The sequence below is a fragment of the Scleropages formosus genome, chromosome 17 (assembly GCF_900964775.1).
Source record: "Scleropages formosus chromosome 17, fSclFor1.1, whole genome shotgun sequence".
Taxonomy (NCBI): domain Eukaryota; kingdom Metazoa; phylum Chordata; class Actinopteri; order Osteoglossiformes; family Osteoglossidae; genus Scleropages; species Scleropages formosus.
In genome coordinates this window covers 13,156,472-13,170,741 of record NC_041822.1, presented here as the reverse complement: position 1 = coordinate 13,170,741, position 14,270 = coordinate 13,156,472, and the positions used below count along the sequence as shown (strand labels likewise).

The 14,270-nt window shown below is 45.2% G+C and overlaps 1 protein-coding gene across 5 annotated transcripts in view; it reads left to right on the top strand.

Annotated features, from left to right (window-relative positions):
* Positions 1–1,007: 1,007 nt before the first annotated feature.
* The window catches only part of vps13a (vacuolar protein sorting 13 homolog A), a 47,629-nt gene continuing 34,366 nt past the window's right edge, over positions 1,008–14,270 (top strand). For all 5 annotated transcript variants that reach the window (XM_018759253.2, XM_018759255.2, XM_018759251.2 and 2 more), the window contains exons 1-15: positions 1,008–1,237; positions 6,260–6,303; positions 6,761–6,803; positions 8,206–8,301; positions 10,151–10,252; positions 10,616–10,725; positions 11,330–11,389; positions 11,544–11,603; positions 11,946–12,026; positions 12,450–12,507; positions 12,678–12,805; positions 13,318–13,424; positions 13,534–13,705; positions 13,822–13,884; positions 14,093–14,222. In XM_018759253.2, the coding sequence (XP_018614769.2) occupies positions 1,138–1,237; positions 6,260–6,303; positions 6,761–6,803; positions 8,206–8,301; positions 10,151–10,252; positions 10,616–10,725; positions 11,330–11,389; positions 11,544–11,603; positions 11,946–12,026; positions 12,450–12,507; positions 12,678–12,805; positions 13,318–13,424; positions 13,534–13,705; positions 13,822–13,884; positions 14,093–14,222 (1,354 nt within the window). In that variant the 5' untranslated portion in view covers positions 1,008–1,137. The remainder of the gene's footprint in view (positions 1,238–6,259; positions 6,304–6,760; positions 6,804–8,205; positions 8,302–10,150; positions 10,253–10,615; positions 10,726–11,329; positions 11,390–11,543; positions 11,604–11,945; positions 12,027–12,449; positions 12,508–12,677; positions 12,806–13,317; positions 13,425–13,533; positions 13,706–13,821; positions 13,885–14,092; positions 14,223–14,270) is intronic.

Below are 14,270 nucleotides of genomic sequence, written 5' to 3'. Positions count from 1 at the left end.
TATATTTAATGTAGTAACCTTAAGGTAACTTCAAAAGCAAAAAATAAAGAGGAAAAAAAAAAAAAGTTTCCACCTTCTGTTTTACCCTTCTAAAGCCTGGAGACTCAAAGCACAAATAACCGGAATCAGAAATCATTTGCTCGTGTTCAGACATAAACTACTGCCCCACTCAACATTGCTTTGTACATGATTAGTTGCAGTGGATGCCAGTGTGAAAACATTGAATTTATTTACACAATGTTATGAATGTAAATGTACAGCAGCTTAAATGGTACAGATGAGGAAATACTAATACAAGCGTACAGCTGTGGCACTATTTGGATTCTTCCAGTCATTGTGGGGAAACTGGTTATGCGAAGACTTCCATCAAGTGTAACTGATCATGATCATCATCATGAGGGGGGAAGTCAGTGATTAACTCTGTACACTTGATTAGTGACCATTCCAGGTGCGATCACCTGGTCTAAAACCCGTATTAACTGGACACCGAACTATATTTGATCAAATTCGCGACTATATACTCTTGGTTAATAACTACACTACGTATTTTGTAATAATCGGCTGAGTTTGTGCTGCATCCATCGCAGACAAACCGAATGCGGATCTGTGCAACACAATGATCCGTGTCATGGCTCTTCAACATGCAAGAGAAATATACAAACAAACATAATGAAGTTAACCAGCATGAAAAGTTAACAAGGACAGTTAAAGGCGCCCTCTTCGGAATCGTTTAAACCGAGCCTTTTGCTATACAAAGTACCAAACTCCAGCAGCTGGAGTGATGTGACGTTACGAAGACTTCCGGGAGACACGGATCCCCGAAGGTGTACCTGCTCTTAGCGACCCCGGTACGCTCCAGGACCCCTTCTTTAGTTCCGTCCCGTTTGTTCCGACATACACCCCGTACCTACTACCAACTGATCCTGGACCGGTGCAGTGCGTAAGGCCCGCTGTATAAGGATAAGACGCCATCACTGTGAACTGATCGTGGATCAAGGGCTGGTGCCGGGGTACGGCGCGAGCGAGCGTGTGTGCGCGCGCGCGCTTATTTCAGGAAACGCGGCCGGACGGGGCGCGAGCAGATGGCTGGGAGCCGCACTGACAACATGGTGACCGGGGAGTGACGAGGGCGGCGCGATGGTGTTCGAATCGCTGGTGGTGGACGTCCTGAACAGGTTCCTCGGCGATTACGTGGTGAACCTGGACAGCTCGCAGCTCAAGCTCGGAATATGGGGAGGTAATTATATCGAGCAACGCCGAGGAGGGGTAATGACTCCTTCTTCACTGACTGAGCTGTCAGCAGAAACACTACGTGACTACAACGTCGACACACGTCTCGTCTGACACGAACACACCGGTCGGATCTTTAGGTACGAAAACGTAGAGGAATCGACGACTGGGAACTGAATTTGCAAAAGATCTGCCTACGCGGGTAACTGACAGTATATGTGCAAGTTAGTAGGAAACGATTGCCACAGCACAACGAGTCAATGGTTCGAAGTAGCTCCTCGGTGCCCGGACACACCTCTCCAACACGTTTCCCCCCCTCTGTCTGTCTGTCTGTCTGTCTGTCTGTCATGTGCAACACACGTCTGGTCAGACACGTCCCGTCTCGACCCGTGTCTCGGCTGCTGCTCTGCTGCTGCCGGGGCAGGACGGTTCATTATCGGACGTTTTATTTCTTTTCTCCAAAGAAAGCGACTTAAAATGATTGGCCCATCATGTCATGCGTACACAACACAGTCGAGCTAGGTTATTACTGGGCTCATGGTAAAGTGCCTGGTACCACAGCGACGGTTTAACGTGGTGTCCTATCGGTTAAGACCCGTTCTCGTTCATTTTCTACGCAGTCGTTACGGAACTGGAAGGTCGGATTCGATATTTAAATTATAGTATTGTCGACGGGGTGCGGAGCTCTTGACTTGAGGGCTCGAGCGCCGATGTTTACATTTTCCCAGCAGATCGGATCATGGACGGATCATGAGCCCCCCCCCAGCAGCGCGTGTCGACACGAGTGTGTGTCATAAAAAGAGTATGGTCAAGTTTCACTTTCTACTTCAGTTGTGTATTTCCGTGCGTGCCCTCGGAGCGCCTCTTATAATAACGGAGAACCTCCAGTCCGTCCACCCAGAATGCGCGCGTCCCGCAGCGTGTTGGGGGGGGGCGCGCGCGCGCCGCGCAACTGTGACGCGCACGCTGCACGTGCGAGTAACGGGCGGTTTCCCGCGGCGTCTGGGTGCCGATGTTGTCTGTCACCTTAGTCTGGTTCCTGACTGACAGACAGACACACACACACAGTGCTAGTGGAGTCCCAGGAGCCTGCAGTGTGGAGGGCTCCTACCCGCTTCCTGTCCACGCTTGAACCCAGGGCACCTCTTGCAGTCTGGCTTCCCGCATGCTGTTCCTCGCATTGTGCTCCTGTTGCCGCCCACCCCATGCCAAGTCTGCTGCGGTAACGCCGCGCCCGATCCTAGGTTTGCAAGAGCGCGCGCCGCCACCCGCGCGCGTACGTTCAGCATTTCAGGAACGTTGCGTGGACGGCAGGGAACGGAATGAATCGTGAAGCGAGGCCCGAGAAGCCTCCTCCGACACAACTGCGTTCCTGCTGATTTCTTGCAAGGCCTTTCCCAGTGAGAGGCGGCGGGGACCAGGGGCGGCCTTCCCCTGGTGGGCCAAGGTGCCCCAGTAGGGGGGTGGTGGGACCAGTCTTTAGCTGCCCTGAATCAAGGTCTCTGGAGGGATGTTCTTTCCTTTCTACTGTCCTCTAGTTCGGGGATGTCACTCGACACCTTGCCGAAAGAATACCTTTAACATTCGCAACTTCTGACACGTGCTTCGCGTGCAGCAATGATAATAAAATGAATACGCAAATAAAAAATATACACATGCATCAGTAGCAGGTAGCACAGCGGCTAGAGCTGCCGTCTGGCACTCGGAGGACCTTGCTTCCATTCTCACCTCGTGCTGTACTGCACTTCAAGGCACTTACCCTGAATAGCACAAGTAAAAATTACCCAGCCCTTTTTAAAGGGATAAATGACTAAGTAGCTTAATGCTGTAAGGTGCTTTGGAGAAAAGCTTCTTCTAAATAACTCGTACGTCCAGTAGTTTGGGTTTGGGGTTTTTGACTGTTCTTTTGTACTGGCCGATTGACACAAAAGAACAACCAAACCATGGAATCACACTTCTGGGTAGCTTTCTTAGCCTCAGATGCTAGAAATGACAAAGCAGCAGTCACTGTGTTGCATTGCAAGGGCTCAACGATGACGTGCAGAGATCGTCTCTGAGGTGCGTGACGTTTGCCTTTCCTCAGGCGCTCCTGTTACTCAAGTCCATGAGGCACATGTTGTGCCTAATCCACTCCTGATGGAGCTGAGCTGCCAGTGTGGCAAAGCTCATCGGCTCCGTATGAATCCTCTCCATCGCCGACGTCATTTCGTAGACCTGGGGCTGGAGTTCACCTTGTTTCCGTAACTGCGGACTCTTCTTAAGTCCTCCTGCGAACTCTCTTGAGGAGCAGAACTGTGTTCTTTGTACAGGTTGTGTCTCAACAAAAGTCTGACCCCTGATTGGTGGAGGCCTGTTATACTGGATCGTAAGAAAATACTGTACACTAGTTTTAATGGAGTGAGTTTTTTTCTGCCTGGCTGCACTATTGATGCACAACATTTGCTTCTCTGTATAATTTCTTAATGAATCTAATAAAACTGTTGATGGGGTCTAAACTGAGCCACAAATGAGGCTACTTGAAAAGAATTAAGTTCTTGGTCGTTTTAGTGGTTTAGCTCAATTGGAGTTTAATGAAGCCGCTCAAACTAAGGGTCATCCATGGAGTGATGATCTATTATGGCAGTCGATGGCCCTCTTTCCTTCCACTGTTTTACAGTGTGTCTTGATCCTCCTACCTGCTTAATGCTCACTGGAATTGACCAAAATGTGAACCAAAGAGCCTGCATGACTGGGAGGAAAAACATGTAACATCATAGGAAGATATGAAATACTATTTTAGCCCAATAACGTCTCCATGACTCTGCAGACAGTATATTAACATCAGAAAGAACTGAGCTCTGCTGCTCAGTCGCTGTGAATATTCAGGTTTACGCATGTGTTTGCAAGGGGCTTCAGTTGTTTTCAGGTTTTACACACACACACTTATTGCTGAAACCACTTGTCCTAAGTGGGGACGCAGCGAGCCGGAGCCTAACCCAGCACCACAGGGCATGAGGCTGGATGGAGAGAGGACACACCCAGGATGGCACCCCAAGTGGGACTCGAACCCCAAACTCACCACACAACGGGCCCCAGCCAAACCTGCTGCACCACTGTACCCCTGTTTTCAGCTTAGTATTTACTTTCTTTTGTACAGCATTTATTGAATAGTGTCTCAGCTACTGCAACACCTGTCAGTTATGTGAGTTTATTAATTTATGAATCCATTATCAACATTATCATTGCTTGTCTAATGCAGGGTCTTGGTGATCTGGAGCCTATCCTGGAAGCATAGGTTATGAGGCTGGGCGCACTTCGGTCAGGATGTCGCACCATCACAGGGCAATCACGCACATTTGTAAACACACTCACGCAGGAAGGGCAATTTATAGTCACTAGCTCATCTGAAACACATGACTTTGTGGGAAGAAACCAGAGTACCCAGCGGAAACCCACAAGGATAAAGAGAGAACGCGCAAACTCTGCACAAATTGAACGAGATTCAAACTTGCATTCGAACCCACAGCCCAAGAGCTGGGAGGCACCAGCGCCACCCAATGCACCGCTGTGTTACCCTTTTATGAGTTTGTTTTCATGTTAATTATTCATCCATTTATAGAGTAATTTTGTGATGGATGTAAGGAAGAGGTCTTTTTGGTTTTGGTCTCCCAGCCATTGAAGTAATTGTATTTAGCACCTTAATGTTGATAAATTTGAATTAATATTCTTATTACTTAGGACGGTGGCACTGAGTGACCGCAGTTATTTACATATTAATACAGCAGGGTAGTAAATCACAGAGGAAAAGGCAGTTTATCTGACACGTGTCTTCAAAGCAGGAGAAACTATTGAGCCACTAAGTCTTACTGTTATTTATCCTTTTAATATACAGCCAGGTAACTTTGCTGCAGCAATTTAGGGTAAGTACCTTGCTCACGGGTCTATAGCTGGAGGTGGGATTTGGACCTATAATCTTTGGGTCTAAAGGCAGCAGCTGTAACCGCTACACTAAGTTAAGAGCTGTTCAGCAGTACGAGATGGGATTCGAACCTGATTCCTTGAGGTCCAAAAGTCCTTGAATTTTTAGGTGATACTTTTCTCCAATATCACAACTGACTTTGCAGATTCAGTGATATTATTGATTGAATGAATATCAAAAATAATATTAATGATAGGATAATTATTAATAATACTGTATTAACAACTAGTTAACAATTATTTGACAATGATAATTTACTATTAATAACCATTATTAATAATAATAATAATAATAATAATAATAATTAGTTTGGGGGTGCGGTGGCGCAGTGGGTTGGACCGCAGTCCTGCTCTCCCGTGGGTCTGGGGTTCGAGTCCCGCTTGGGGTGCCTTGTGACGGACTGGCGTCCCGTCCTGGGTGTGTCCCCTTCCCTCTCTGGCCTTACGCCCTGTGTTGCCGGGTAGGCTCCGGTTCCCCGTGACCCCGTATGGGACAAGCGGTTCTGAAAATGTGTGTGTGTGTGTGTGTGTGTGTGTATTTAGCACCAATTGTGATGAATAGAGTGCAGTATAATGGTGCTCTTGTTTCTCGGCAATAATCACGTGTGTAACTTCTAGTGTGTTGTGCTCTGAGCTGTCTCTTCGCGAGGCACCAGGTCCACACTGTTGTTGACCTAGGGAGTTGCACAGTCGCTGTCAGCTTTTACACAAAGGAACTGGTTTAAAATTCAGTTAATAATTAAGCAGAGACAAGTTTTCGAAAATGTATAGTTGAACTCTCAGCCTCAGGGGTGAGAGGATAATGTAACTTCCTTCTCCCTTCTCACTAAATTATGGTTTGCATACAAAGCAAAGTTTTTGCTACTGGTGTTTACATACCTGGCGCGTGAGTAGGTGGCAGTTTTTTTTCCCAGTTGGATTTAGAAGTGTTGCTTCTCTAATGCTTGTGTCAAGGGCGATGTGTGGGCTTCCTCTATTCAGGCCCGTTACGTTCGCCTTCAGTACATAGGCCCGATCTTTACAGTTTGTTTCCCTATGTTTAGGCCTAACAGGTTTGCTTTTGTTTTTGCAGGTGATGCAATTCTAAAAAATCTTGAAATAAAGGAAAATGCACTGGTAAGTTTGTCTTGGAAATGAATATGTGAATATCTTTTTTTTTTTTTTTTTTTATTTTATTTCTTCCTTTGATGATTTCCCATGTGAAGGACAGAGGGCTTTGGGGATCCTTGTAATGACTACCTGTAGACTGGCCAACGTGTAGTATGTAAGGAAACTGGGACATACTGTGGGGATACAGCAGATGGGATGGGAGATGAAGACTTTCTCTGATATAAAAACACTTAAGTCGATACAATGCGTGTGCATCATGTGCCATATTTAATGTTCATTGCTGTAATAAAATGCTCCGTTGTGTGGATATAAATGTAGATTGCTTTTTAAAAAGTCGGCGAAGTTCTAGTATAAGCAATATCATGCTGAATGATGACAGAATGTGTCCAAGTGGCTAAATAAATGTACTGTAATGTGTTCAGATTTGCTTTCTCTTTTCTTCCATGTTTGTCTGTATTTTCAGAGTCAGCTGGATATTCCTTTTAAAGTTCGAGCTGGGCACATAGGTAGGTCATCCCCTGTAGCAACTCCGTGTTTTCGTTGTGTAGATACCTGTAAATTGCATATTTATATTTAGATGTTACCATGCAAAGTCCACTACCAGGTAAATAAATGTTTGCCCATTTCCCTTCAGTAAGTATTCCGTTTGCTGATGGTTCTTTGTGTGGGTGTCTTTACAGTAGTCGTTATTCATTGTATAAATGTAAACGTGTGAAACATTTGTTGTTGTGCATAACAATATACCACTCCCCTTTTTTGTTACTTAACATGCATTTCTTGTTATTTTTATTACCAACTATGCAATGCTAGTTACAGCATATTGTTGAAAAGATCAGATGAGGCTGTGTTTCTTCACACCACCCAAGCCTTGCCTTTATGGCCTTCGGGTCTACAGTCCAGTGGTTTAACCACACTGATTTCCCTCGAAAAATTTATATGGTCGTTGACATGCTGTTGGTGTGTGAGTGATGTCGCACATCAGCCTTTGCCTTGTCACCTAGGCTAGATGTGGCTGCCTTGTTTACCATGCTTACTTGCCCTGGGAATGATATGGAAGAATGATCCTTATTCCCATCTTATGTGATTGTAACTAAGAGTGAGAACTTTTCAAGGGGCTTTTTTTTTTATGATGCCACCTATCACTGTCACTAAAGCTGGGGTTCAGATTTGGAATCTCCTCCCTTTTGGCCATTGCTTTCTCTGCCCGCTGTCACAGTGTTACCAGTCAACTGTCACACGTGCTTCTTTTTGTCTCCTCTGAGAGGTCAGTGCCGAGTCCAGAGTAAATCTTCTGGCTTTCATTCAGGTCTCTGTATCAGTTTCCTGCAGCTGCTTTGCATCATACCCTAAGCTGAACTTTGGTTGGTACCATGTATTGGCTGAATGCAAATTCTCCTCCACCCTGCCACCCACAGGAAACTCATTCTCAGCTCAGCTGATGTGTGAACTTCTGCGGTGAGGTTCGTGACCCTCCTGTTTACCGACATGGATCATACGTTAGCATGTGCCCATCCGTACGCTAGAAGACTGAGCTCTCTTTAGCTGCAGTGGGTTCCTCGAAGGTTGCTTGATTTGAGAAGAGGAAGGGATAAATATAGAAGTACTAGGCATTCTGCCAGCCGCTTGGGCTGTGACTGCAGTCAGTGCTGAATCTGGGCAGTGGATCTCACTTGGGAACCTGAGGCCAAGGCAGTCTAGCCCAAGGCACTGTGTGGTGCTTCACGTCTTTAGCGTTGGAGGCAGCTTGGCTCTGTTCACTAGCTCCACAGCAGTGCCAGCGCCATGTACCACTGTAGACCACCATGGACCAGGTCCTCTGTGTGATGGGATTTTAATCACAGCACAGGCGCCCCTTACAATGATCTCCATTGTGTAATTAAGAACATGTTGTGGAACCTGTTTTCACAGGGCGGCTAGAGCTGAAGATACCCTGGAAGAACTTGTACACCCAGTCAGTGGAAGCCACACTGGATGGAGTCTACCTGCTCATTGTCCCCACTGCCAGTAAGATCCAGATGCAGTCAAGTCATCTTTCTTTATTTGCCATTTCTAGGTGTGTTGTACTGCACTATAAATTCTGGTCTGACGGCTCTCGTGCTGTTTTTAAGCGCAAGCAGCAGTGGAGCAATAAGCACTGCTGCATGCATGGGAACCCGTTTACTGTAGAACTTCCTTATTGTTCCTGGTGGTGTGAAGGCAGGCATTAAACTGCACACGCTAAAGCCGAACAAACATGGATCATCTGAATTTCATTATACGTGGAAGTGTTAATAAAATGACTATAGTACCTATCCGTTGTCCCCTGTGCGCATCAGGATGTTTCAAGTAAACAGTGTGTGTTGGTACAGTATGAGTCCCAGTGAAAGTGGAGGATTGATTTGTTCTCCATCTATTTTCTTGTTAAGACACAACCCACATTCTTTGGTCGATGGTATTACGCTATGTAGGCTGGCAAGGTGTTGTGTGCGTTGTTGGTCCATCGTTGTCGACGAGGACCATCTAGTCAGACTGGGGTTGGGGCGAGGGTGCGTTGTGTGCGCGCAGATGGCTGATTAGACCGATTTGCGCACGAAATGTTCTCTGACACTGGACATGTGATTGTGCCCTTCTGTTGGGAACGATCGCCTCGAGATTTCCGTTCCTGTCGTCTTTGCACGGCTAAAGTTGTTTTATTGGCTTCCTACAAGATTGCTCCTTTGTGTATGGAGGTGCGCCATCTCGTTCTGTTCTTTGCAGATTCTTCCCAGCTCTCCGTGTCGATGCCAAATGCCTTCATGGACGATTTAAGCGTATCCTTGAATCGCTTCTTCTGACCACCTCTAGATCGGTTTACCTTGGGATAGCGTGCCGTAGAAGAGTCGTTTGGGAAGCCGTTGGTCTGACACGCGTACCACGTGACCTGCCCATCTAAGTTGGGAGTGCATTAGGATAGTGTGAACACTTGGTAGGCCTGCATGTGTGAGAACCTCCGTATCGGGAACCTTTTCTTGCCATTTAATAGCAAGAATTCTATATAGGTATGTTGTGTGAAGTGGTTCGGTTCTCGGGCATGACGGCTTTAAACTGTCCATGTTGTCGCATAGAGCAGTGTAGATAGTACGACTGCGCAATAAGCGAGTTTTGTCTGGAGACGTATGCCTCTTCTTTTCCACACGTTTGAATGTAGTCTACCGAAGGCTGCGCTGGCTTTAGCGATTCTTGCGTTCACCTCGTCATCGATTAGAACGTTTCGGGACAATGTGCTTCCAAGGTACGTGAACTTATTCACTGCACTGAGACTTTTTCCGTTTATTGTGATATTAGGTTCACCGTAAAGTTTACCTGGAGCAGGCTGGTGTAGAACTTCAGTCTTCTTCCTGTTTATGATGAGGCCGAAATCATTACAGGCCTTGGTGAACTTGACGACCCAATGCTGCATGTCGGCTTCCATAGTAGCATTGAGAGTGCAGTCATCAGCAAACAGAAAATCCCTGATGGTATCTGTTGCAACTTTGGTTTTGGATTTCAACCTTTTGAGGTTTAAAAGTTTACCGTCAGTACGATAGTTAATATGGATTCCAACATCTTCCTCGCTGAAGGCATCAGTCAACATTGCTGAGAACAGGCCGGCAAGGTAATGTCTTGGCAATGAACACTTGTTTTACATGACATCAGGAATTCTGGAATGTTTGGACACCCACTTGGAAGTTAGAATGTCCTAAATGATCACGTCTGTGACATATGGTCACCTTTTGACCCTGACCCCTAACTCTATGTGTGTTTGCACTCCCTCAGTGTACTGTCTCTACTTGTATGTTGTTGTGACCCTGTGCTGTCAAATAAAAAATACCTAATAATGTTTAATGATTTGCAGGTATAAAATATGATGCAGAGAAGGAGGAGAAACAGCTTCAGGAGGCACGGCAGAGGGAACTGCAGAGGATTGAGGAGACCAAACAGAAAGCAGCGGAACAAGGTCCGAGACCACGTTTCCAGTCTCTCTTGTAAAAAGCATGGTTTATGCCTGTCTCTGAGCTGCAGCAGTGGAAAAACAGAGTAAAACTTCTGGGGAATATGAGTTGGAAGGCGACAGGGAAAAGAAAAAAGAAATATTGTTTTATCATTAAAACTCTGCAGCATTATGCTACAACATGCAATGTAAAATGAATGAGAACCATCAAGATGTCACTTTCATCACATTATCATCCAGGAATACCAGCTATGAGCAGGAGGCTGTTTGGGCAATGGTGCTGCTAACATGTCCTTTTATGGAAGAATTCTGTAAAATATGTCTTTTTTCTTGGCTTTCAAGTGTGTGATGTGTCTTGCATGCCCGCAGAGAACCCAACGCAAGAGAAGCAGGACACATTTGTGGAGAAACTGGTCACACAGGTGATCAAGAATCTTCAGGTGAAGATCTCCAACATCCATGTACGATATGAGGATGCTGTGAGTACTCAACCTTTGTTCACTGCTTGCCACAGGATGAAATCTGAAATTAAGGCAATTAAATAGAAACCTGTTTTTGGATCTGATGGTGATTGTGCTTATTTTATTACACATATACAGTATATAAAATCTGATATGAGGAAATACTTGATCTACTGCTTACTGTAATAGGATGAAGTGTCATACTGAAGTGGAAGTTTTGTGGTCAGCAGGCAACAAGCCTGGAATTTTATGCAACTACAAGTGTGCAGACTCTGACCAACTCACAAAGGTGGCTTTTTACTAGCGGGAGTGTAAAAAAAAAAAAAAGTAATTTAATTACTTTTTTTTAGCATTGGCTCAATGGCAGCCCAAAGATCTGAAACCTCTCACTTCTTATTCACAGTTAAAAAAAAAAAAAAGCTAATGATGTAACATTGTAGTCTTGGTTCGTTGAAATGAATACCTGAGGCATTACAAGAGCTGGGGGAACCCATGCAGCTCTTGAACTGGTGTCCTGGTGTTCAGAGTCACAGGTGTGAGGATCAGGTTCATCCCTCTGTCGCTTCTGATATTTCCACGCACACTGGTGTACAGATTCCAAAGCTGTGTTCCTCTCTTTCAGGTGACAAATCCTAATTCACCTCTGTCGTTTGGAGTGTCGCTGCAGAATCTCAGCCTTCAGGTACCCTGTTTCCCACACTAATTGCTAGCACTGGCTGGCTCACCTGCCTAACTTCTCTTAAATGCTTCCAATGAGATTAACACCTTCGATCTTGGTTTGAAATGGACATATAACTTATGAGCGATGTTGTCATCCCACAATGTCTGACCCTTAGACGGCTGACCAGAACTGGACCCCATGTTTGCTGGATGAGAAGTCCAAGCTGTTCTTCAAGGTACAGTGTTTCATGGTCACTCTTTTCTTGTGTGCAGACTTCGGGGGGGAGGTTGATAAAGGAAAGTGCCTTGTTCTAGGCACTCTGCTGTGTGTGTGCAGCTCACTGCTGTCACTTAGCCTGACCATAACAGTAGGTACTGCACAGGAACTATCACTCATCTCCACTGCACCAGGACTTGGGAGGAACTCTGCTGAGACCATCAGCTGCCAACCTCAACTCTCATTTTTCTTTTATCACTGTCAGCCTGCTTTTTAAACTGTTGAGTCAGTACTTAATCCTCTTATTCGCAGATTCTGCTTCTACTCTCTGTAATTGGTGTCTTTTCTGTTCTCTTTACAGCTTGTCCGTTTGGACAATCTGTTTGCTTACTGGAATGTAAACTCGGAGCTCTATTCCAGTCACAGTCCAGACGAAGCCCTGGTGAGTTGTGTATTTTGTCGCCAGGACACCATCCAGTATTATTATGGACGAGGCTGGATGGCGTCGCCGTGAATGACCGCTAACATGTGCTTGGAGGATAAAATAGTAAATATAGCAATCGGGGTGTTGTAGCAGCGTTCAGAATGAAGGGTGTCCTCAAAGACACCTGCTGTTACATCGATTACCACTGGGAAGATAATTGTGGTGCTCTAGGAGTGTTCGCTACTTGGTAGAAAGAAGGAGTAAGCCACAGGTATGTGAAACATGTGATCACTTGTAAGATGGATTTAAACGTGACTCATGCTGTAAAACGGTTTGCAAACTGAATGTTGCGCTGTCACTGCCATAACCGTGTGTGGGCAGCTTTTCTGTTTGGTTCCGAGTTCTCTTTTGTGTAACTTAGTTTTGTCATTTTTTTTTCAGATGTATCTGAGGAACAGCATTGCAGTTAAAGGTGCAATTCCACAAGACTATGACTTCGGTAAGTAGAAGTAGTAGCAGTCATGATCACAAAAGGGATTCTCAATAGAAAGGTGTGCATAAAACTTAATTGCCTACAAGATTCCAGAATTTTCCCTTGTTTTTCTGTTTAGATGTTGTTCGGTGTTTCAGTTGCAGATTTAACGGGTTCATGTTTCTTGATGCTTGCAGTTTTTAGTCCAATATCAGCCAACGCTAAACTGCGCATGAACCCCCGGGCTGATGTGGACTTCTCATCCCCTAAAGTGGACCTTGTGGTGAACCTCCCAGAGGTGGCAGTAGAGCTGAAAAGACCACAGGTGCGAGACGTGTCTCTGTCTTGTTTTTGCTTCATTGCTGTGCTGGAGATGTGTCAGCTGTACTCGACTGATGTTCTGCAGGGAGAGCAGTGGCCTGGGGGTAGTAAAACCGCCTTTGGTTCATTGGCCGCCTGAGCGAAATTTACTGCCTTTCCAAGTGAACATGATGGATGTAGGTGTGGATGTAGATTAAAAAAAAAAAAAAAAAATCAGGCTGTCTTGTAAAATACAAACCAAATGTTTTTTTTACTAACAGTCTTTTTTTCTTAAAATGTAAGATTCATAATAATTCTGGACATAATCCAAACAATTACAATACTGCTGAAATTATTAATAAAGTCTGTGAATCACCTATTGCATGATGTGATCAGATCACCACTTGAGTCCTGTTCAAAGTGCTTTGTTGCCCCTAGAATGTATGATGTTAATCTTGCACCACTATCCTACAATGTATTGATGAGTTTTCTTTGTTTCTCTCTATTTTTTTTTTTTTTTTTACTTCTGAAATCCAGTACGTCAATATCCTAGAGCTGCTGGGGTCCATTGATTTGATGTCTCGGAACCTTCCGTACAGGAAGTACCATCCCAATGTTCCTGTTCACACCAATGCTTACCAATGGTTTGTGCGACCCAGTAACATCACTTATGTGTACTCATTTCACCTTTCGATTGAAGCAAGCTGAGGAAAGAGCTGCTCACTGTATGTTATCCTGCATTTAAACAATCAGGTGGCAGTATGCAATAACTGGTATCCTCGAGGTGAATGTGAAGCCTAGGCTCCACATGTGGTCCTGGAAGGACATCCGGAAACACCGGCAGAAGGTGAAAACCTACAAAGAGCTGTACAAGAAGAAGATAACCAGCAAGAAGCCCACTGAAGACGTCTTAAAGAAACTGGAGGTCTATGCTAGTTCAGGATTTCTTCCATTCAGAAATGAAGAAATGTGCATTTTCATGAGATGTACTCCCATGAACAGATTTCTTCACATTGATGCTTGATATCTCCCTGTCTTTAGGAGCCTGAGAAAACACTAGATATTTTTAACATCACACTAGCACGTCAGCAGGCTGAGATGGAGGTATGACACCAATTATTATCGCCTTTTCTCAACAGGAAGAACAAAGAACCTCCAAGCAAATGTGTATCGTTTTAAAACTAAATAAGTTTAATTAGTTTTATGCTTATCAGCAGGTCCAGTGGTTTTTGTGTGTGTAATAAAGCTAGCAAAGAAAATTCAGTAATTAACCTGTTGTCTTTATTGTGTCCCCCCCCCCCCCCCTTCCCAGGCGATAAAAGCCGGGCTGCGAATCTATCGCCCGGGTGTTAAACCGGAGGAGGAGGAGTCCCAGGGGTGGTTTGGTTGGATGTGGAGCTGGTCTGGCGATAGCAGCACTCAGAAGGAGGTCAAGTCAGGAGGTTAGTTGAAGTTTTGGACCCGTGTTGTACCTCTGACTAATTCAGCCT